General features: G+C 41.8%; 1 protein-coding gene across 2 annotated transcripts; it reads left to right on the top strand.

Moving 5' to 3' along the window:
* The first annotated feature begins 210 nt into the window (after positions 1–210).
* On the top strand, positions 211–18,870 carry LOC134354994 (holocytochrome c-type synthase). Of its 2 annotated transcripts, none has more exons than XM_063064597.1 (7): positions 211–303; positions 3,335–3,463; positions 7,657–7,817; positions 9,490–9,638; positions 10,347–10,466; positions 11,439–11,525; positions 16,685–18,870. In XM_063064597.1, exons 2-7 carry the CDS (start codon positions 3,355–3,357, stop codon positions 16,884–16,886), a joined length of 828 nt encoding a protein of 275 aa, XP_062920667.1. In that variant the 5' UTR covers positions 211–303; positions 3,335–3,354; the 3' UTR covers positions 16,887–18,870. The 2 variants fall into 2 exon arrangements, with proteins under 2 accessions (XP_062920667.1, XP_062920668.1); XM_063064598.1 differs by lacking the exon at positions 211–303 and adding an exon at positions 1,287–1,544.
* The last annotated feature ends 5,727 nt before the right edge of the window (positions 18,871–24,597 follow it).

Here is a 24,597-nt window from a genome sequence, read left to right as displayed (position 1 = left end):
GATATTAGATGTGCTTTACTACAGGAGCTGAGAGTACGGCTCGCCACCAGCTTTTTAAAGGCATGCGGGAGCTGTGCAACTCACTGTCGTATTTGCCAGATGTCAATTGAGAACCTAGCGACTCCAACTCGGAAACTGCGGATTGAACAACACTTGAACTCGGAGCGAGGAGCGACCAGGAACAATAGGCGGAAGTGACGCAGCCTGGAAAGCGATCTATTGGTGCAGCGGGCGCGGGGTGTTGTGGGAGCGGCGCCTGCGTTCACCTTGAAGACAGTCAGTGGCGGCGCCGAGTGTGTGGAGGTGAGAGGCGGGTAGGGATCCGGCGGAGGGAGGAATGGTGTCCGGAGTCAGGGGCCGGTTAATTGATGTGAGGGGGACGGAGTTTCTGAAACAGGAGTTAGGGCTGGAGAAGGTTCATCACAAGCAGAATTAGGCCACTCGGCCCATTGAATCTGCTTCGCCATCGCATTATGGCTGATCTATCATCCCTCTCAACCTCGTTCTCCTGCCTTCTTCCCGTAACCATGACTAACGAGGAGCCTATCAGACACTGCTTTAATTATACCCAATGACTTGGCCGCCACAGCTGTCCGTGGCAGTTAACCACAGATTCACCACCCTCTGGATAAAAAAAAATCCTCATCTCTGTTCCCTCTATAATGAGGCTGTGCCCTGTCGTCCTAGAGTCGCCCAGTATAAGAAACATTCACTTCACATGCCCTCTGTTTAGGCCTTTTAATGTTCGATAGGTTTCAGTGAAATCTCCTCCCCCATTCTTCTAAACAACAGCAAGTACGGGCTCAGAGTCGTCAAACACTCATACATTAACCCTTCATTCCTGAAATCATTCTCCTGAAACCCCAATGAACCCTCTCTAATGCCAGCAACACACGCAAAATGCTGGAGGAACTCAGCAGGCCAGGCAGCATCTATGGAAAAGAGTACAGTCGATGTTTCTGGCTGAGACCCTTCAGGACTGGAGAAAAGACAGATGAGAAGTCAGAGTTAGAAGGTGGGGGGGAAGGAAGAAACATGAGGTGAAACGTGAAACTGGGAGGGGTGAAGGAAAGAGCTGGAAGTTGATTGGTGAAAGAGATACAGGGCTGGAGAAGGAGGGAACTAATAGTAGAGGACAGAAGGTTATGGAAGAAAGAAGAGGGGGGAGGATCACCAGAGGGAGGTGATGGGCAGGCAAGGAGATGAGGTGAGAAAGGGGATGGGGAATGGTGGGGGGCAACACCAGAAGTTCGAGCAGTCGATGTTCATGCCATCAGGTTGAAGGCTACCCAGATGGAATATAAGATGTTGTTCCTCCAACCTGAGCGAATCCTCATCGTGACAGTAGAGGAGGCCTTGGATGGACATGTCGGAATGGGCATGTGGAGTGGAATTAAAATGGGTGGCCGCTGGGAGACCCTGATTTTCTGGCGGATGGAGTGTAGGTGCTCAGCGAAGCGGTCTCCCAATCTACGTCGGCTCTCACCAATGTACAAGAAGCCACACAGGGAGCACCAGGTCCAACAGATGACCCCAACGGACTGGCAAGTGAAATGTCGCATCACATTCTTTCTTAGATAAGGGACCCAAACAGCCTTGTGGGGCTTGGGGAGGATGTTGAGGAAATATTTTGCCAGCATCTCAGGTTGAATTCCTGCAACATGAGTAATGCAGGGTTTTGACTTGAAATGCTGACAATTCCTTTCACTCCATGGATGGTCTTCAACCTGCTGTGTACCTCCAGCATATTTGTTGATTCAGATACCAGCTTGTACAGTCTCGTCTTCCTTTGTGATTTCAGCCACTGGAGGATTTTGATGTCCACTGACTTCAAGCTTTCCCAAGACATCACGATAGTACATTGGTCAAATTCTGCCTTGGTGTCACCTTTAGAATTCAGCTGTTTAGTCCATGTTTGGACACTATGTTGTTATTCTTTTGCAATTTTTTTTTGTAGTTTTATGTCTTGGGTTGTACTGTTGCTACAGAACAACAAATTTCACGTCATACAGTTCAGTGATAATAAATCTAAATCTGTTCTGTTCCTGAATCTGATTCTGAATATTATGATGTGGTCTGGAGTGAGGTGGTTCTGATGAAACCCAAGCTGGGCCTCTATGACTAGGTGAATGCAAATCAATTGATATGGAATATTCCTAAGAAAAAAAGGAACTGATACTGACTTGTTAAGTTTAAAATATTTTGTGTAACAGCTTGCTCAATGAAGAAAATTGATCTGAAATGCATCCAATGATCCTTTATCCTCTGCCAGCAGGATTGGGATCTCACCACCAGTCACATTTTCCCCTCCCCACTCTTTTCTGCTTTGACAGGGAAGACCCTCTGTGACTCCGTGGTTTACGTTATCCCTCACCGCCATCCAGGGACTCTTCCAGGTCAAGTACAGGTTAACATGCATCTCCTCTAATCTCATCTATTGTATTCGGTGCTCTTGATGTGGCCTCTACATTGGCAAGGCCAATAGACGAGGCAACCGTTTTACAGCGCACCTGAGTTCTGCCCGTACTGGCCATCTTCAGTGTCTGGTTGCATGCCATTTCCACTGCCACAACGGGGCCAAGTGCATACTGGAAAAACTATTCTTAATATTCTGTTTGGGTAGGCTGCAACCAAATGGTAGGAAAATGAATTTTCTATTCTCAGGCCTCTGTGTGCCTTTCTTCTTATTCATCCAAGTTCTTGCTTTTTTCCCTTGCCTCCCTTTTACCAAAATCCAGCTCCCCATTATTGAATTTCCATCCCTTCCCTACCTGTTTTTATCTGGTATTTACCCATATACACAACCTACTGGTCTCCTATCCCTTTCCCCAACTGGTTTTACACAGATCCCTCCTGTATCTAGTTCCATTTATTACCATTGTTACATGTCAGATTTCAGCTTCTGCTCTCCTCTCCCCCATGTGGCTCCAGCTGCCCATCAATTCCTCACCTTGTTCTCCTTTCACCTGCCAGCCCCTGTTTCACTAGTCCTGCCTCTCACTCTCTCGTACACTAAGACCGGATGCATGGTCATGACCTGAAACATTGACTGTCTTTTTGCCTGCACAGATACTGCTTGATTCACTGAGTTCCTTCAGCAATTTACTTTTGCACCAGATTACACTATCGGTAGCATAATCTGTCCGTGCACTGCTAGTTATGTTGATTTCCTCTCAGTTGTAGCATAGCGGAATGCAATCAGATGGTAAATGGTTTTATATTAAATGCATCTGCAGTATTCATCAAATGATGGCATTCAGATGCTTGAAACATTCACAATACATCCAGGCAAATAATAAGAATATTTGTTTTTTCTTCACTTTTTTTATGGAAGACCTTTGCTGACTCAAAAGTATGGGAGCATCCACTTCAGCACCATCTAACAACGTGCAAGCAGCTTCAGCTACACCACAGGCAAAGTCCACGTTGTCAGAATGCCCAATGCATCACGCCAAGAAGGAAGGTAAACATTTTAATATCATAGATTGAATTCAGGTGTTTGACGTGAAATTAACTAGTAACTTTCTTCTATGGAAATTAGTGTTTTGCTTTAAACTATTTTAAAGACTAGATCTTATTAAGTACAGTGGATTCTGGTTAATCGGGACACATCAGGACCTGTAGATTTTGACTCAATTAAGTGGTTGCCCCAATTGGCCAAAGTTTCATGGAAGTAGTTTAAAAAGCCAAATTACTGTTTAACTCAGTCACAAATTTTGTATTTAAATGAAATACAGAACAAATGAGAACACTGTCAATAGTACTACAGCAGGGGTCCCCAACCTTTTTTGCACCGCGGACCGGCTGACAGCGGGGGGGGGGGGGTTGTTAGTCAATCGTGATCGTGACAGGGAATGAGGAAAGGTGCAGCTGAATCATATCGTTTCCTTGCGACCTGGTGGTTGGGGACCACTGTACTACAGTACTACTGAATAAAGCTGTGTATTAGTTTGCGTCATAGAAAAGAACAGCACAGAAACAGACCCTTTGGTCTCTCTAGTCTATGCAGAGCCATGTAAGATGCCTAATCCCGTTGACCTGCTCCAGCACCATGGCCCTCTATATACCCCTCCAAGCATGTACCTATACAACATTGAAATCAATCTCGCATACACCACTTGTGCTGGCAGATCATTCCACGTTGTCAAGACTCTCTGAAGAAGTTTCCCCTCATGTCTCCCTTAAACTTTTCACCTTTCACCCTTAACCCATGTCCTACCTAAGCTCAGTGGAAAAAGCTTGCTTCTGTTTACCCTATCTGTGCCCGTCATAATTTTGAATACCTCTATCAAATCTCCTCTCAATCTTCTATGCTCCAAGGAATAAAGTCCTAACCTATTCAATCTTTCCATATAACTCAAGTCCTCCACCCGGCACCATCCTTGTAAATCTTCTCTGTACTTGTTCAACCTTATTTACATCTTTCCAATAGGTATATGACCAAAATTGCATATAGTACTCCATATTAGGCCTCAAATTTTAGAACTTCAACAAAAAAACCCATCTCCTCACTCAATACTTTATGACCCTTTCAACCTGTAACATCACATTCAATGAATTATGGACCTGTATTCCCAAAACCCTTTGTTTTACTGCACTTTTCAGTGCCCTACTGTTCATTGTGTAAGACCTATACTGGTTGGTCCTACCAAAATTCCACATCTCAAACTTGACTGCATTATCTGCCATTTTTCCGGCTGGTCCAGATCCCGCTACAAGCCATGATAGTCTTCTCTGTGTCAACTACACCTCCAACCATGGCGTCATCTGCAAATTTGCTGATCCAGTTAACCACATTTTCATCTAGATCGTTGATATAGATTTCAAACAACAATGAACCCATCACCAATCCCTGCGGCACTGCACTAGTCACAGACCTCCAGTCAGAGAGGCAAACATCTACTACTACTCTCTGGCTTCTCCCACAAAGCAAACATCTAATCCAATTTAATACCTTATCTTGAATGAGAAGTGACTGAACCTTCTTGACCAGCCTCCCACGTGGGACCTTGTTAAATGCCTTACTGAAGTCAATGTAGACAACACCCACTGCCTTGCCTTCATCAACTTTCCTGGTAACTTCCTGAAAAAAACTCTATAAGATTAGTTAATACGATTTACCATGCACAAAGTTGTGCTGACTATCCCTAATCAGTCCATGTCTATTCAAATACTCATATATCTGGTCCCTGAGAATACCTTCCAACAGCTTTCCCACTACTGATGTCAGGCTCACTGGCCAATCATTTCCTGGTTTACTTTTAGCCTTTCTTAAACAGTGGAAGAACATTGGCTATCCTCCAATCGTCCAGCGCCTCACCTGTCGCTAAGGATGAATTAAGCATCTTCGCTAGGGCCCTAGCAATTTCTACACTTGCTTCCTGTAAGGTCCGAGGGAAAACCTAGGGATGTATCCATCCTAATATGCCTCAAGACAGCAAACACCTCCTCCTCTGTAATTTGCATGGAGTCAGTGAAATTGACATTGTTTTGCCTTACTTCTGTAGACACTGTGTCCATCTCCGTCTGTAAATACAGATGCAAAAAATGCATTTAAGATCTCAAGCAACACACATCAAAGTTGCTGGTGAACGCAGCAGGCCAAGCAGCATCTATAGGAAGAGGCGCAGTCGACGTTTCAGGCCGAGACCCTTCGTCAGGACTAACTGTTTACATTTAAGATCTCCCCCATTTATTAGTTCCCAATAGTTATTGATAGAGGAATTCGTACAGTGTACACTACTGTGTTCTTTTTATTGACTGTAAGTGAACAAAATCAGCGCAGACACCTAGTGCAGATAATGGACTGTCTTCATTCCCTTCTTGCATGAAGTAGTGTCAAAAGTTACTCCTTTTTTAATTTGGCATTGGTCGGCCCCAATGAATGACATAACACAAGCAAACACAACTGATGCCATTTGAAAACTGTTTGTTCTTAGCATGCTGTAGGGTGTAACGACCACACAAGTATGCATGACTTTCAGTAGTCAGAAACTGTCGCAACCTCCAAATCTTCAATTTCATTGTAACATTCAAGATGAATTGTTGATACCTTCAAATTCTTCATATTTCCTAACTTGCTGAAGTAGTGGTTTCATTTTCACTCCTGCCCATTTCTGGCATCTCGAAGCTTGAGTGTTTGAAACCGCAGTCTTAACAGCCACAAAAGTGCGCACGACTGATGCTAGTTAGAAACTGTTCGGCAACAGTCTCCTACGACAATTAAGCAGCTTGGTGTCCCAAATAAATGAAGGAAATCCTGTTATTTTTTCAATTAATTTTTGTTCTTAAAGAGTTGTCCCAAATATTCGGCTGCCCTGAATAAATGATGGCCCAATTATCCAGAATCCACCATATTTAATCACAAACGAGACAAACTACAGATGCTGGAAATCCAAGCAACACACACAAAATACTGAAGGAACTCAGCAGGCCAGGTAGCATCTATGGAAAAGAGTACAGCTGAGTTTTGGTCTGAGACCCTACAGCAGGACTAGAGGAAAAAAGGTGAGTAGATTTAAAAGGTGGGGGTAGGGGAGGGAGAAACACAAGGTGATAGATTGGAGGAGGAAGGGGTGAACTAAGGAACTGGGCAGTTGATTGGTGAGAGATAATAGGGCTGGAGAAGGAGGAATCTGACAGGAGAGGACAGAAGGCCATGGAAGAAAGAAAGGGGAGGAGGAGCCTGACAGGGAGGCGATGGGTAGGCAAGGAGATAAGGTGAGAGGGAGAGGAGGGTTGGGGAATGGTGAAGGAGAGTGGGGGGAATTACTGGAAGTTAGAGAAGTCAATGTTCATGCCATCAGGTTGGAGGCTACCCAGAGGAATATAAGGTATTCCCATTGTATGTCACATCTATGCTCCATCCGCCAGAAGAAGCAGGATCTCCCAGTGGCCACCTGTTTTAATTCCACTTCCCATTCCCATTCTGATATGTCAATCCATGGCCTCCTCTACAGTTGCGATGAGACCACACTCAGGTTGGAGGAACAACACCTTATATTCTGCCCGAGCAGCCACCATGAACATTGATTTCTCGAACATTCCAATAATTCCACCCTCTCCTCCTCCAACCCTGTATCTCTTTTACCAATCAACTTCCCAGCTCTTTACTTCAGCCCTCCCCCTCCCGGTTTCACCTATCACCTTGTGTTTCTCCCTCCCCTCCCCCACCTTTTAAATCTACTATTCGTCTTTTTTTCTCCAGTCCTGCTGAAAGGTCTTAGCCCAAAACGTCAACTGTACTCTTTTTCCATACATGCTGCCTGGCCTGCAGAGCTCCCCCAGCATCTTCTGTGCACTCCACTGTATGTAAGATGTATCTTTGCTTTTGTGTATAGTCTTAAGAAAGAGATCATCCAGTTTGAGTGATATAACTTGGCAGGTTTGAAAGAGTGAATATTCTACATGTGACCATTTGTCTTCAACATGAACAAGTACTTTGCACACCTTAGCCTCAGGTTACGGTGTGAATGCTTAATACTTAATGTTCTTGTTGCCACAGCTGTCATGACTTTTAACTGAACAAAAGATGTTAGCGTTGTACTCTAAAAAAGCAACAGAAGAATTTTGAGGTCATTATAATAAAATTGCATTGATATCTTTAATTGCATTGTTTCATTTATATAATTTTTTTGCCATTATGCATCAAATCAGGTTGTCCAATGCATCAGGCAACTGCAGCAGCCACTTCAGAAGAAAAGATATCTTCCCCAGACCCAGTGCCATCACATCAAAACAGAGCATATGAGTACGTTGAGTGCCCCATGAGAAGGGATGAGAGAACAGAAACAGACCAAATTGATCCCAGTAATATGGTAAGAACAATGGGTTCATTTTAATCTATCAAATATTATTCCCTGAAATCGTAATTCGGTCAATTTGTTGTGCAGTTATCCTTACTAAGTTTTCCACTGTAGTTTAGCATTTAGACAAAAGCTCTCAGGTTGGCTTTAAATTCTTTTGTAAAAAGGATTCAATGAATACCTTGTTAGATTGTAATGTTTCCATCAAAATTTACCTTGGTTCTGCCCTATTTGTTAATGGAATCTGTTTGGCTGCACAATCAAAACCTGGTCTTCAGAATCTCTGGCCGTCCCCAATCTTTTTGAACTCCATTGAGTACGTGCCAGAGATGGCAAGCATTTTCCGAATGATTGCTTTCATTATATTATTTGATAGATGACAATTTCAACAATTAAGATTTTAGTTTAAAACCATCTTAACCAGAAAGAAGAACTAAAACACTTATCTAGCCTAACCTCCACATACCAATCAGGCTACATTTTGCCATTGTCCATCTGACCATGCAGCACCTCTTTTCCTGCCTCTTGATCACCAATCAGTCTGTCAAATTATATATTTATTTTATTTATTAGATTATGAAGACATGCAGTCCTCTTTTATTGTCATTTAGTAATGCATGCATTAAGAAATGATACAATATTTCCTCCGGTGTGATATCACAAAACACAGGACAGACCAAGACTGAAAAAAAACCTAACAAAACCACATAATTATAACATATAGTTACAACAGTTCAACAATACCATAACTTGATGAAGAAGTCCATGAGCACATTAAAGGTTCAAAGTCTCTCAAATGTCCCACATCTCACGCAGACGGGAGAAGGAAGAAAAACTCTCCCTGCAATACCTGACCACGGGTCCGACTCTTGAGTCATCCGAAAACTTCGAGCTCTGATCAGCTCTCTGACACCGAGTACTGAGCGCCATCTCTATACGAGCGATTTGACCTCCATCTCGGTCGCCAACAGCAGGCAAAGCCGGGGAATTTGAGGCCTACCCTCCGAAAGATTCGTGACCACACAGTAACGACAGCATTGAACGAGCGCTTCAGAAATTTTTCCAGGTGTTCCTCTGTGCTTTCACGCCCATCTCCATCAAATCAGAAATTGTCCACGGCCCCTATTTAACAGATACAATATCATTTTCACTGGAGGGCTGCGCACGCACAGCGTGCTGTTTCTTCTCTCCTCCTTCATTAGAGATAGCGTGGTTACAGGCTCTTCCAGGCAGTGAGCCTGTGCTGCCCAATTGCTACCATGTGACCATTTCACGTGTAACCAACCTATAGCTCTTTGGAATGTGGGAGGAAGACAGAGCATTTGGAGGAAACCCAGACAGTCCTACTTCTTACAGGCAGTGGCAGAATTGAATCTGGGTTGCTGCAATGATGTTATGCTAACTGCCATGCTAATGCTTACCCCACAAGACTGATCATTTGATTTACTCTTGATTAATCTTTAGAGAAGATGAGCCTGTATATGTCTGAGGAAAACTAAATTACAAATGAAGATAGCATTAATGTAATGAGTATCAATAGTGAATTTAGATTTTTTTCTTGTTAAGATTGTAAGTGGAATCTGATTTTTTTTTGTGAAGTAGCTGTATTTACTTTTGTTCAAATATTGATTAGTATCAAGAATGTTTTAAATGCTATGAGAAACTTAACACTTTTGCTTTGTAGATGCCACCGCCTAACCAGCAGCCTGCATCAGATCAGCCATTCCCCCTCTCAGTCGTCAGAGAGGAGTCTTCCATTCCTCGATCTAATTCAGATAAGCGTTGGGTATATCCTTCTGAACAGATGTTTTGGAATGCAATGCTTAGGAAGGGGTATGTAGATGCTCTCTGATTTCTATTCACAAATATCGTGTACTTTTAAAACTGCCTTTATTTCTCTGTGGAGCCCCATAAGAAAAGTGTTCAAAGAGTAGGATTGACACTGACCCACCATGGTGCACTTTGGTTGAAGATTTTAATTTCAGTAGTCTGGTTAGAATTCAGATCTACTTTTGTTCAAGTTTAATATACACAAAAAGACAAAGCTTCCTGGTTTTACTTTATTTAATTGCCTTCACACAAGAAACCCCAACCCAAAAGGAACAGGAGTAGGCTGTGCAGTCCTGTGCAACTGTCAATGGGATGGGTTAAAGTGCATCTTTAAACTGAATAGTCAGTTCAACAGTTTGGAAATGTGAGGATAAAGGGAAAGAGTACAGGAGGATTACAGAAGTCTCCGCAATAAATTAAAAAGACAAAGTTTAGCATCTGTGTTATAGAAGTTTGGTGTCTGAGTTATAGAGGTTGAGACTCAGAAAAATGATCTAGATATTCCCATGAATTGCTAGGGTATAGAAGACTGGTCTGAGTACTGGTAAATAGAATTGGTATAGATAGGTAGTTAATGGGTAGCATGGGCAGGGTTAGCCAAGAGGTCCGTTACTTGCTGCATGACTGATTTTAAGAAAATTATGTTAAAAATTGACAAAACTGACAGTGCTGCATTTCAGGGTTGTACTTCATTTCCCAATTGTTTTACAGGTGGCGTTGGCGTAATGAAGACATTACAGCCAGTGATATGACAAATATCATCAAGATCCATAATCAGAATAATGAACAGGCCTGGAATGAAATACTCAAGTGGGAAGCACTCCATGCCAAGTTAGTTCAACTATTAAAAGTACACGTGGAATGGAATGGCACAGTGAATGCTGTCTTAATTTGGATTATTTTATTTCTCGAGTGGAGTTGACCTTCAAGTGATCAAACTTCGGTTTATTGAAGGTTAAATGCCCACTAATCTTCTCAGAAGACATCTTGTTTCTGAACACAGTTGTGCGTAGTAAGACTTCTGTTTTTCATTGATGCGACAATGTAAGGATGTGAGAAAGATTTTTATCAATTTGTTGAGCTTCTGGCCTTTCATGCCTCACTACCCAGCAACACCCTAGCCTAATCACGGGACAATTTATAATGATGATTAACCCACTAACCAGTACATCTTTGGACTGTGGGAGGAAACCAGAGCACCCGAAGAAAATGCACAAAGCGTAGATTTCTTTGTGGCCACCAATTTGCTAATATTATTTAGGCAGGGTGTGCAAAAACAAATTACCAACTAGGATATCTTCTTTTCTATGTTGAAAGCCTTGTCACACAAGGACTTTCTGTCTCTTTTCTAGGATAGATGTGAACTAGGGTGGGGTTGGGGAATATAATTGTTATAACTCAGTAGCTGTCCAGTTGAATGGATTCCACAAAAGTTTCGACAAATTTGTTTTTGTATTAGTGAAATTTTAGTCATTAATGTATTTAGACAAAATTCATTCATGAGATGGATTTGAGACTGGAAGAGACTATTTAGCTCCTCGAAGTTTTGCTATGTTTAATCAGCGACCTAATTTTGCACTCCCTCTTTTCTTTTATACCTTCTGGTTAATGTAAATATGTCCGACTCCAAAATTAAAATAAGGAATTGAAGCGTTCTGTTAGAGTACCAAGCATTGACCACTTTGCATGTAGAAATGCTTCCTAACTATGAATCTGAAAGGCTTGGCTAGTTTTTCAAATAGATTCTGTCTATGATGACAAATTTTAAAAACTGCTAATATATTTTTGTGTTTGTTATTCTAGAGAATGTCCCTGTGGGCCTTCACTAGTTCGCTTTGGAGGGAAAGCTAAAGAATATTCACCGAGAGCTCGAATTCGTTCTTTAATGGGGTATGTTTCACACTGTTTATTGAAATTATTTTTCAATGATTAGACATTATGTCTTGTTTGATGGAATATTTGGTTTTTGAGAAACTGATTTTTGAGGGAGGGGTTGGTGATTGGAGGAAGTTACCTTGTAGATAAGATACATGTAGTTGATGTGGAAAGTGTATCATGACAAGTGCTTCCATTTGTGCTTTTGTAAGATAGCAGAACTCTGGCAGACCATCATAGCAGAAATATCACAAAACACTTCACAGGAGTGTCGATAAACCAAAGGTTGTCTCCAGTCTCGTGAAATGAGAAAAGCAACCATATGATTGGTCAAAGGGACTGCTTTTAAGGAGTGTCGTTAAACTGGTAGGGAAAGAATTACAGAGTTTCGTTACTCCATGACAATTGAGGTGCCTTTAGATTATGAGGACACACAGTCCTCTTTTATTGTCATTTAGTAACGCATGCATTAAGAAATGATACAATGTTTCTCCAGAATGATATCACAGAAATACATGACATCCTGACTGAAAAACTGACAAAAACCACATAATTATAATATATAGTTACGACAGTGCAAAGCAATACTGTAATTTGATAAAGAACAGACCATGGCACGGTAAAAAGTCTCAAAGTCTCTCGAAAGTCCCATCATCTCACGCAGACGGTGAACCTCCAGTGCCGCAAACTTGCCGATGCAGCATCCTGAAAGCATCTGACCACAGTCCAACTTCGAGTCTGTCCGAAAACTCTGAGCCTCTGACCAGTTCTCCGATACCGAGCACTGAGCGCCATCTTTGCCGAGCACTTTGACCCCGGCAACAGCAATAGGCAAAGCCGAGGATTTGGGCCTTCCCCTCTGGAGATTCTCGATCGCACAGTAGCAGCAGCAGCAGCAAAGCGGGCATTTCAGAAGTTTGTCCAGGTGTTCCTCCGTGCTTCTCACGGCTCTCTCCATCAAATCAGGATTGTGCACGGCCCCCTAGTTAACACGTATACGATATCATTCGGAATGGCCGCGCGCGCTGCATCATGTCACCATCTTCTCCTCCCTCCTCCCTGCCTTTCTATTCTAATGTAATTTTCTTGTAATGGGGTCAGGGCTGAGGGGACAAATTGTGATTAGCCTACCTTGCCTATGCCCCTCATTGTTTTATAAGACTGTGCAATGTCACTTTTGGGTTTCCTTTAGTCCAGAGAAAATAGTCCCTACCTATCCACCCTTTGTAGCTCAAGCTCTCCATTCTAGGCAACATCACAGTGAATGCCATGTGCAGGCTTCCTAGTGCTGTTGCAGTCTGGCAACGAGGACTGCACACAGTGTTTCAAGTGTAGTCTAATGTTTTGTACAGCTGCAACACGACGTTTTAACTCTAGAACTCTATACCCTTCAAAACTAAATGCAGGTTGAGTACCACTTATCCAAAATCCGAACATTTTTGAGTGCTGATATGGCGTCACAAATGGGAAATTTCACAGGGTGCTCGGAAGGTTTCCAGGCAATAGGCAAGTCTTCGTGCTCCACTGACAGTTTTGAGAAGTGACCTCACATATGTAATGAACAGACGTTAATGACAGATAGAAAAACACTGCATAAAGTGAAAAATAAAGTTCTCGATCATGTATTGAAAGCGTGGATTCGTCAGGATTGGGGTGAATATATGCTGCTTAACAGTATGCTGATCATGGAACAAGTAAAGCAGAGAAATCCAATGATTTTGTGGAAATGGTTGCTGATGAAACCCTTAACACTAGAACAAGTCTACAATTCTGATTGTTTTTATTACCTTACATAATCCTTAAAAAAAGTGAAATACAGTCGGCCCTCCGTATCCGCGGGGGATTGGTTCCGGGACCCCCCGCGGATACCAACATTTGCGGATGCTCAAGTCCCTTATATAAAAGCCTAAGAGAGCTCGTAAGGGTGTTACGAAAAGCGAAAATAGTGTTCAGCATTTGTTTTGCAGCAAGCTGTTAGAGAGGCGGCACGCATCCCGAGCAGCGAGAGTGCTTTCTCTCGATTTATTTTGTGCATTCGTTAGCAAGATGTGTCGTAAGGTATCAGAAAAGCCTAAGAGAGCTCGTAAGGGTGTTACGCTTGGCATAAAACTGGATGTAATTAAGCGTTTTGATTGTGGTGAATGAAATAAAGACATTGTGCGTGCGTTGAACTTGCCTGCGACCACCATTCGTACTATTTATACACAGAGAGAAAGAATCTTGAAAACTGCTGATATTACTGTTGGTTCTGCTGGTAGCATATCATTCCGGCTTTTACTACATGTTAGTGTTATTTAAGGTTTTATGTGTTATTTGGTAGGTTATTTTTTGGGTTCGGCTTACGAAAGGTTTCATAGGAACGCTCTACTTTCAGATAGTGGGGGATACTTGTACAGTATTTTCGATCCGCGGTTAGTTGAACCTGCGGATGCGGAGGGCGGACTGTACAAATATAGTGTACTGTAACCTTTTAATCAAGACATGGCATCGTAGGTGAAGACTGAAAGCCTGCCGTTGTTCGTTGTTGAACAGCTGATTCGGGTATTCTGATGCTGCTGTGCTGCTTTTGTTACCCTGCACACATTATGTTTTCATTATATGTTGTAGTTTTTAATGTTAAGTACAAGACTTCAAATTCAGAGTCAGAAATGATGACAATCCCAATCTATCTCATTATATATTCCAAAATTCAAAAGAATCTGACACACTTCTGACCCTAAGCATTTCAGATGGGGAGTACTTGCCCTGTACCACCACCACTACCTTATCCACCTGTATTGCTATCTTCAGGGAACAATGAGCTTGCATCCAAAGGTTCCCCTCTATATCAACATTTCTAATATCCCTTCTGTTTACTATTTACATCTGGCCAGTATTAGACGACCCAAAATGCATTGTCTGGATTAAATTCCATTTGCCACTGCTCCTCCCAAATTTCCAGCTGATCTTTGACAAACAGCAATAGTCCCAGCACTGACCTTGTGGGCAGTGATTACAGATTTGAAATCAGGAACAAAAACCTCTCTGCCTTATAGCCATGCCAAGTTTGGATCCACTCCATCAAACAGATTGGACTGCATGTGGCCCAATTCTCTGGGCCAGCCTACTGTGCAAGATCTTCTCAAAAGCTTTGCTGAATTCCGTACATATCGCGTCCATTGCCTTAGCTTAATCAATTTCCTTAAAAAATATATATTTATCATTTACAAGTTCCCATTACAAAACTCTTCTGGCTCTCTATCTATGCCTTTCCAAGTGATTATACATCCTATCCCTAAGAATATTTTCTGAATAGTTTCCTGACTACTAACATAAGGCTCATCAGTTTTTTGGCATGCCCCTACTGCCCCTCTTGGATTTGGGAATAACATTTACTAACTTGCAGTCTTCCGGAACCTTGTCCATTGCTAAAGATGATGCAAAGATCACCTTTGGAGCCCCAGCAGTCTTCTCCCTTGCTTCCTAAATCTCCGTGGATAGACTTCGTCTGAAGTGGAGGGGGGGGTGTGGGTGAGGGGTGGAAGATGGCTTTTGAAAGGAGCAATGTGAAAAAACAGGATTTAGAAGAAGATGCAATCTGGTGTCAAGGTCCCTGCACTTGTGATCTGTAAAACAGTTTTCTGGGCAAATAATTGAAAAGTCCCGTATTTATAGTATACTAATGTTACCTTTTTTGCAATTATTTGATGTTTATATGAGGTGTTGAAATCGATTGCACTTTGTTATTTTGTTTATTTGGAGATACAGCATGGAACAGGCATTTCTGGCCCAATGAGTCACACTGCCCAGCAAATCACTTATTTAACATTAGACTAATTACAGGGCAGTTTACGATAACCAATGAGCCTAACTGGTATGTCTTTGGACAGTGGACCCACGCGCTCACGGGGAGAACATACAACTCTTTACAGCTGGCGCTGGAATTGAACTCTGACCTCTGGAAAGTCCTGAGCTGTACAGTGTTGCACTATCTGCCATTCTTCTGTGGCATCCCAAATTCTTTGAGATGGTCATCCAAAGATGTCATGGCATGGAGGGTGGTTATTTAAATTGACTTCCTTTTTTGTTTGTGGTCTTTTAATCACAAATGCAATTTTCTCACCCTCTAATTTTGCACGCTCAGTAGTTAATCAAAATGTTAATGAATTTTTTCATTGGTGGATTTAAGGCTTGATGGCTAAAGAAACATTTCCAAAGAACCAAATGTGGGTAATTCTAGCTGGACAGATGTAGCAAAGCAAGAAATATTTTTAGATGGTAATTAGAAAAACAGATGAGGAATCTTTGAAGTTGTAAGAGGGATTAAGCCGAGAGGGATTAACTTTATTTTATCAAATATGCATCAAAACATTGAAATACAGTGAAACATTGTTTTGCGTCAAAGACCAATGTTGTCTGGGGATTGTACTGGGAGCAATCCACAGTGTTGTCACCTTTCTGGCGCCAACATAGCGTGCCCACAACTCATTAATTCTAACTGTATGTCTGTAGAAGGTGGGAGGAAACCAGAGCACCTGGAGTAAACCCATGTGGTAATGGGGAGGAGCATACAATCTCTTCATGGGACAGCGACATGAATTGACCCCTGCTTGATGATCGATGATGCTATAAAGTAATTGTACTAACCACAATACTACCATGCTGCTAACTTAATATCCAGGTTCCAAGTGTAAAATATGTGGCATACACAAGAATAAAGAAATTTGCTTGGGTGAATGCAAAATGAATGGGGAGCAGATCAGAACAGGTTAGGAGCTAGACACCCAGAGGTTAGCTGGTTCAAAGATCAGTATGTCAAAGAATACTGAGTGGATTGGCATATCGTGGGTGAGTTGGCAGAAGTCAGTACTTTGGAGAAGGAGCAAATATTTTAGTTTTAATATGAAAATGTTTATAAGTCATATACATATGGCTGTATAAGCTGAGCTACATGAATTTGAAAGCACAAAATAAGATAAGCGGCACTAACAAAAAAATGTGTAAAGTTAATGTTTTGAAAAATGTTATCAATTTGATGTTTAATGTCATTCATGACCTCACTTCCATGTCATTGCAGGTATATAGGCTACTATAGCTCAAAGCTTCTGACAGTTTTAAATGGGTAAAACATTAATATTGTTTTACAAGATGACAAACATTCTTTATATAGTTGATTTATTTTAAATTTCTACTAGGTATGAGCTACCCTTTGACCGGCACGATTGGATTGTGAACCGTTGTGGAAAAGAAGTACGATATATAATTGATTATTATGATGGAGGCGAGGTTGACAAGTCAACTTACCAGTTCACTGCTTTGGATGTGCGTCCAGCTCTGGATTCCCTTGGTGCAGTGTGGGACAGAATGAAAGTAGCATGGTGGCGCTGGACTTCATAAACTTTAAATGAGTTGTATTATTTACTGCACATGCACCTATGCAAGCATTTTGGAAATTAAAATGTAATTAACTATGAAAAATGTCTAGACACAGTTGTACACACTCTGCACTAGCTTTGACTAGATATTTCTCATTTGGAAGATCATCTACTTTACACGCTACTATTTCTGTGCATACAGCTGGTCATTATCCATATACTTTGCGTATGGTTTACAATTTTGCTGTATTGAATTCTACATGTGATGTTTGTAATTGTTCAAGACAGGTTTAAAAACTCATCTCATTTACTATGAAGTTATTGAAAAAAATGCTCCTGGGAATTGCTATTTATGAGTATTTCAATTTTAGTTTCAAAAGTTAGACCTGATGGCATTTCAATTTTTACTTTGAATTTGAGGCTAGATGGAATACCAGGAATATTGTAGCTATTTGATTGTTCATGTGATTTACTTGAAAATTGTTGTGTTGCCAGGGCTGAACCCAGTACTCTCTTGCCTTTGGTACTAAGCTAAAGCATGAAACTTCCTGATGGTAATGGTTGAATTTGCGTAATTGTCCATATGTACCGAGGGCTGATGCATTGTGAGAAACAGATTACAGCTACCACTTTTAGGTTTTCAGTGAAAGCTTCAGAAAGCCACTGGTCTGTCTTGTTACTTTTTTGGAGTATCCTTATCATCTTTATGCAGACAAACTTATTAATATCTTTAATCCAGATTATTCCTTTAATGGTAGTTAAATTGACTTGATTACCTGTAAAGCTATTTTCCACCTGACTCATGTTCACCTGGTTCATATTTGACTCTAATTTTTGATATTTTAGGAGATGGGTCAGCTGTCAGTATTCATCATAAGCACAAAACCATTCATATCCACCGCAACTATACCAACTTTCATGTAGCTACCTGTAATTAGTCCTTTGCAAACTTCCACTTTGTTTTTTTTTATTTCCATAGATAATGCCTGGCTTTCTGAGTTCCCAGCAATTTGTGTGTGTGTTGTTCTGGATTTTCAGCATCTGCAGAATCTCTTGTGTTTGATGTGCTGCTCCACTGCAAAGTATTCACTTCTGTTGATGCTGCCTGACCTGAGTTCCTCCTGGATTTTCTGTGTGTTACTCTAGATTTCCAACATCTGCAGAATGTCCTGTGTTTATATTTGTTTCTCCATATGTAATGTATGCTCTAGCAAGATGTTCCACACCAGTGACTTCATTGTTGTCCTTTCTCTCCACCACATTTGACAAAGCTGCCTCTTTATCACACTTCTCTCACCCCGCCTTCCCTGTCAGAATAAGGATGGAGTTCCTCACCTTCCACTCTTCTAGTTTCCACATTTGATACGTCATCCTTCATAATTTCTACCAGTTTAAACCAGATTCCTTCATCACATACATCTTCCCCATCTCTCCATTTTCAACTTTCTGGAGGGCTGATAATTCCTCCATTTCTGCCAACTAGGCTTTTTGTTGGTGCTTTCTCAGGTAACTGTGGGAGATGCAATACCTGCCCTTGTGCCAGTCCCCAGCATTCATGGACTCAACTGTTCTCTTCTGCCTATTTTCTAGTGTAGTGTATTGGGCTTGGTTAATGTGGTGCTCTCAGCATTGAAGAAACCAAATGCAGATTTTGTGACCATCAAAGAGTTCTGTTCAGTGTACAAGGGATAATCTAAGCTTCTAGTTTATCTATCTAGTTTTCCATTTCATTTTCACACTGGCCCTATATACTGTGTGCTTCCAGTTAACCAAGAAAAACAATGCATATCTCATCAGGCTATCTTGCAGCTCCTGGTGTGGTATTTCATATGATTTGACTTGGAAGTCCATTGATAAGAGGTGATGTTTAGGAGGAATGGCACGTTTGGCAATCAAATAGCATTGTACAGAAATTAGAACAATATTATAATGTGGCAGCAAACACATCCTCTTGAAAAATGAACACTCACAACACACTGGAGGAACTCAGCAGGTCGGGCAGCATCCGTGGAAACGATCAGTCAATGTTTTGGGCCGGAACCCTTTGTCAGGACTGTAGAGGGAAGGGGCAGAGGCCCTATAAAGAAGGTGGGGGGTAGGGTGGGAAGGAGAAGGCTGGTAGGTTCCAGGTGAAAAACCAGTAAGGGGAAAGATAAAGGGGTGGGGGAGGGGAAGCAGGGAGGTGATGGGCAGGAAAGGTGAAGAAGGAATAGGGGAAAGCACAATGGGTATTAGAAGGAGATGGAACCATGAGGGAGGTAGTAGGCAGCTGGGGGAGGGGGCAGAGTGAAGTTGGGAGGGGGAAGGAATTACTGGAAGTTGGGGAATTCAATGTTCATACCAAGGGGCTGGAGATTACCTAGACGGTATATGAGGTGTTGCTCCTCCAACCCGAGTGTAGCCTCATCATGGCAGTAGAGGAGGCCATGTCCGAATGGGAATGTGAAGCAGAGTTGAAGTGGGTTTTCACCTGGAACCTACCAGCCTTCTCCTTCCCACCCTCCCCCCACCTTCTTTATAGTGCCTCTGCCCCTTCCCTCTTCAGTCCTGATGAAGGGTTCCGGCCCGAAACGTTGACTGATCGTTTCCACGGATGCTGCCCGACCTGCTGAGTTCCTCCAGCGTGTTGTGAGTGTTGCTTTGACCCCAGCATCTGCAGAGTAGTTTGTGTTTACTCTTGAAAAATGATCTGGTTTGCAAAAAGTGGCTTTATCTCTTCTGTGCCCATTCCCTGACCTTTCAAAGAAAAATTATCTAATTCTTCTTTAAATACTTTGACGCTCAAAGCAGTTGCACAGGTTGACTCTGTGGTTAAGAGGGTGTATGGTGCATTGGCCTTCATTAATTGTGGAATTGAATTTAAGAGCTAGGAGGTAATGTTGCAGCTATATAGGACCCTGGTCAGATCCCACTTGGAGTACTGTGCTCAGTTCTGGTCGCCTCACTACAAGAAGGATATGGAAGCCATAGAAAGGGTGCAGAGGAGATTTACAAGGATGTTGCCTGGATTGGGGAGCATTCCTTATGAAAACAGGTCGAGTGAACTTGGCCTTTTCTCCTTGGAGCGATGGAGGATGAGAGGTGACCTGATAGAGGTGTATAAGATGATGAGAGGCATTGATCGTGTGGATAGTCAGAAGCTTTTTCCCAGGGCTGAAATGGTTGCCACAAGAGGACACAGATTTAAGGTGCTGGGGGGTAGGTACAGCTGAGATGTCAGGGGTAAGTTTTTTTACTCAGAGAGTGTTGAGTGTGTGGAATGGGCTGCTGGCAACGGTGGTGGAGGCAGATAAGATAGGGTCTTTGAAGAGACTTTTAGATAGGTACATGGAGCTTAGAAAAATAGAGGGCTATGGGTAAGCCTAGTAATTTCTAAGGTAGGGACATGGTCAGCACAACTTTGTGGGCCAATAGGCCTGTATTGTGCTGTAGGTTTTCTATGCTTCTATGTTATTCCCAATGTCTAGTCTACAATCCTCTAGAGTAGAAAATTAGAGCATTTGTTAGCCCCTGTGAGAACTTTCTACATAGTTTTAAATTACCACTTGCTATTCTTGTAACTCTTCCCTTGTGTGAGGTCCTCACGCTAGAGCAGGAATTCCCAACCTGGCGTCCACAGATCCTTCAGTAATGGTAAGAGTCCATGACTTAAAAAAAAGGTTGGGAATCCCTGCAATAGAAGAAACATTTTGAATTCTACTCTGTCATTTCTCCTTACGGATCTTATACATTTCAAAAAGATTCTTCTAAACTCTTGAGCACTATCTTAGCTGCTTATGGTAGAGCAGCCCTCCCATTGCAGGAAATGGCTTAGTGAACCTCTAAGACAACTTCCAATGCTGATATATTCTCACATAAAGAGACCAATACTGAGCATCTGTCTGAACTACTGATTTTTGCTTGTCTTAAATTACGTTGCCTACTTTTTAAAATTGCTTCATTTGAAAGGAATCCAGTTGAAATATCTCCATTTTGTAGAATGATAGTGCACACTTCGCTGACAATACTTTGGCTATAGTATTTTGTGTTGGTTTCCATACATCAAAAGTGATGAGCTGACAGAAATGTTTCTTTCTGCTTTGGTGATTTTTATACATGTGAGTTCAATATTTAATACCCATCTCTAAATGCACTTGAGGAGATGCAAAGGGCACCATTTTGAGCCCATGGGAGAGGAGGTTCTCGGATTTGGATGCAAAGAAAATTTACCAGCACTGATGTACCCACGCCAGAGAGCTATGAGCTGAGGAATATTTACGCATGCAAACTGCCCTGGTTCTAGCTGACAGAGGTTATAGGTTAGACAATTCCGTTAAAGAGCATTGATAAGCTGTTGCAGAACATTCCGTAAGGTGTGCTCAGTGTGCTTCCTGTACCGAATAAAGTGACCACTGAGTGTATGTTCGTGATCTTCTGGGGCTGTAGCCCACCCACTTCAAGGCTTGATGTGATGTGCATTCAGAGATGGTTTTCTGTACACCGCTGTTGTAATGCATGATTATTTGAGTTACTCTCAGCTTCATGCTAGCTTGAGTGGCCTTTCTTCTCTGACCTCTCATTAACAAAGCATTTTTGTCCATAGAGCTGCTGCTGACTCGGTGTTTATTTGTTTATCACACCATTCTCTGTAAACTCTGGAGACTTGGTGTGTGAAAATCCCACATCAGCAGTTTCTGAGATTCTCAAATCTGGCATCAACAATCATTCCACAAAGTCACTTGGATCACATTTCTTCTCCATTCTGGTGTTTGCTCTGAACAACAACTGAATTTCGTGACCATGTCTGCACTGAGCTGCTACCACATGATTGGCTGATTAGATATTTGCATTAATGAGCAGGTGTATCTAATAAAATGGCACTGAATTTATTAGCCAAGGCAAATTGGTGGTGGAAAGAGTGGATTTGCAGAATGTTAAATGAGATATTAATCAAACACGCTGTTGTGTTCGGGATATTATAACTGCAGTCATCCAAGTTAATGGAAAGTATCACATCATATTCTTGACTTGAACCTTCTAATTGACTCCTTTGGGAGTCAGGGCATGAGTCATTGGGACGGTATTTTTTTATATTGACGCAGTTCTTTTAAGTAGTAATGTTTGAGAAAAACTGATAAAGGTAATGTCTGTTGGAGGTGGTCAAACTGAAGGAAAAGGCGTCATTGCTTGGTACGGCTGTGTCATGAATGTGTGTATCATTTCAAGACTTGCTAGAACTGGAAATGTTTATACACAACTTGCTTCATTTTTTTTCAAATAATTACAAATGGAACTCGAGAAATATAGCAAATGCAAATTTCTTGAAAGACCTGAAAATGGTTGTGCCTGAGCTACTGCTGTGATCCCTGAGGCTGAGTTGATTTACCTCAAATACCAACAGATGTATTCCTTTGTTCTCTGAAAGCGTGTGGAAAGTTTTTCCACTGGTATCTTTTGATTTACCAAACTACTTTGATGCAATCAATGGCCAAATGATGTCCAGGGTAGTCATTTCCACCTGGTGAGGCTGTACTGCAACAATTTACCTAAAGGTTTGAACATCAAAAGCAGAGATGCTATTGGGCACCAAAGTCTTTGTCATAATCCAATGAGTTCATCTATTTCTTGATGTCATGGGAATGAAATGATTTGACCTAAAGCCAAGGAGGGGGAAGTCTGTATATATCATCTATTTAGAAACTGGGCTAATCTGGTGTTCTCCCCACCGCCCCCCCATGGCTTGGTCAGTAGTTATATCCATCAGCAAGACATAAGACATAGGGGAAGAATTAGGCCACTTGGCCCATCGAGTCTGCCCTGCCATTCCATCATGGCTGACTGTATCTCTCTCAACCCCATTCTCCTGCCTTCTTCCATAACTTTTGGCACCCTGACCAAAGAAGAACCTATCAACCTCTGCTTTAAATTTACTTAGTGACTTGGCCTCCACAGCTGTCCATGCCAATAGACCACAGATTCACCACCTACTGGCTAAAGAAATTCCTTCTCATTCCCTGTTCTAAATGGATGTCTGTCTATTCTGAGGCTATAGCCTCTGGTCCTAGGCTCACCCATTATAGGAAACATCCTTTCTACCTGCATTCTGTCTAAGTCTTTCAATATGAGTCATAGAAAAGTACAGCACAGAAACAAGCCTTTGGCCCTCCTAGTCCATGCCGAAACCATTTAAACTGCCTCCTCCCATCAACCTGCATCGAGACCATGGCCCTCCATACCTCTCCCATCAATGTCCTGTACTTATCCAAACTTGGCTGAAAAGTTGAAATCAAGCTCACATGCACCACTTGTGCTGGCAGCTCATTTCACACTCTCACCACCCTCTGTTCCCCTTAAGCTTTTCACCTTTCACACTTAACCAACCCATGACCTCTCAAAATACTGCTCAATTCATTTAGTATGCATCCTCGAGTTAACTGTTTTGCAACTGACACATTTATCTTTCTGATGTAGCCAGTCATTTCTGTTTTTTTTTCAAAATATTATCATCGCCTGGTACTCAGTGTTTATGAACCTGCGGCTGTACTCATTGCTTGTTAATTTCGTCCATTTAATGCCTTTTTTAAAAACTCAAATGTCTCTCTCCTCTTCCGAAGCTGAAATGTGCTGCGCTTCATCAGGTAGGTCGTCATCTCACATTTATTTCAAAACTTCCTCGACGCTACTGTTATGTTTTGTAACTCCAGAAACTAATTGCAAGAAGATACAGGATGCATGTCTACCTACTTTTTCTTTAGTGAAGCACTCACATATGACATGGTGACAAAATGATGTATACCATTCACATTCTTACATATAAATCACTTTGAATTATGTAAACAAAGAATGCTTACTTAAACAATATATTTACAATATTACACAAACATTACTGAAATATTAAATACACAACATGTTCACCCTTTTACTAGCTGACTCCTGGCTAAACATTGACTAATTTGTCAAATGCCTACGATCGACTTCAGATCACTTCATGATCTTATGCCGTTTGTCCATAAACATCCAGTGTGCTAATGCACTCTGATGTTTGCTTTCTGATTGTGGCTTCTTTGTCATATCCGGATTGAATTGGGATTAGTATATTCTTGTCACATGTACTGAAATACAGTGGAAAAACTTGTCTTGCAATTTCATATGGAACACACCATTACGCAGTGCTTTGAGGCAGAACAAAGTAAAACAATAACACTGCAAAATAAAGTGCAATGGCTGCAGAGAAACTGCTGTTAAACAATAAGGTGCAAGATCATAATGCTTATGAGGCCAAGAGTCTAATTTATCATACTGTAACAGTAAGGAACTGCTCAATAACCTTTTAACTGGGTTAGAAACTCTCCTTCCACCTAGTGGTATATTCTCTCAGGGTTGTGTATCTTCTGCCTGATGGGAAAGAGGAGAAGAGAAATTGTTTGGGTGAGTGGGATCTTTGGTCTCTTGGCTGCTCTATGAGGTAGAGATAAGTATAGACTGTCCATGGAGGAAGGGCTGGTTTCCGTGATATGCTGAGCTGCGTCCACAACTCCCTGCAGTTTCTTGTGCTCGTGTGCAGAGCAGTTGCCACACCAAGCCCTAATGCATCCAGATAGGATACTTCCTGCGGTGCTTTAAAAACACTGGTAAGTGTCGATGGGGATTTGGCAAATTTCTTTGGCTTCTTGAGGAAGTAGAGGCATTGGCAGGCTTTCTTGATATTGACATCTATGTGGTTGAACCAGGACAGGCTATTGACCCCTGGAAAA

The sequence above is a fragment of the Mobula hypostoma genome, chromosome 12 (genome assembly GCF_963921235.1).
Source record: "Mobula hypostoma chromosome 12, sMobHyp1.1, whole genome shotgun sequence".
Taxonomy (NCBI): Eukaryota; Metazoa; Chordata; class Chondrichthyes; order Myliobatiformes; family Myliobatidae; genus Mobula; species Mobula hypostoma.
This window is presented reverse-complemented; position numbering and strand designations above follow the sequence as displayed.

What these genes read in the sequence shown, in the direction of transcription:
- LOC134354994 (XM_063064597.1), top strand. Translation starts at nt 3,355, where the DNA reads ATGGGAGCATCCACTTCAGCACCATCTAACAACGTGCAAGCAGCTTCA. An exon ending in GCATCACGCCAAGAAGGAAG is followed by an intron (nt 3,464 to 7,656) that starts GTAAACATTTTA and finishes GCATCAAATCAG; the next exon opens with GTTGTCCAATGCATCAGGCA. An exon ending in TGGGAAGCACTCCATGCCAA is followed by an intron (nt 10,467 to 11,438) that starts GTTAGTTCAACT and finishes TTGTTATTCTAG; the next exon opens with AGAATGTCCCTGTGGGCCTT.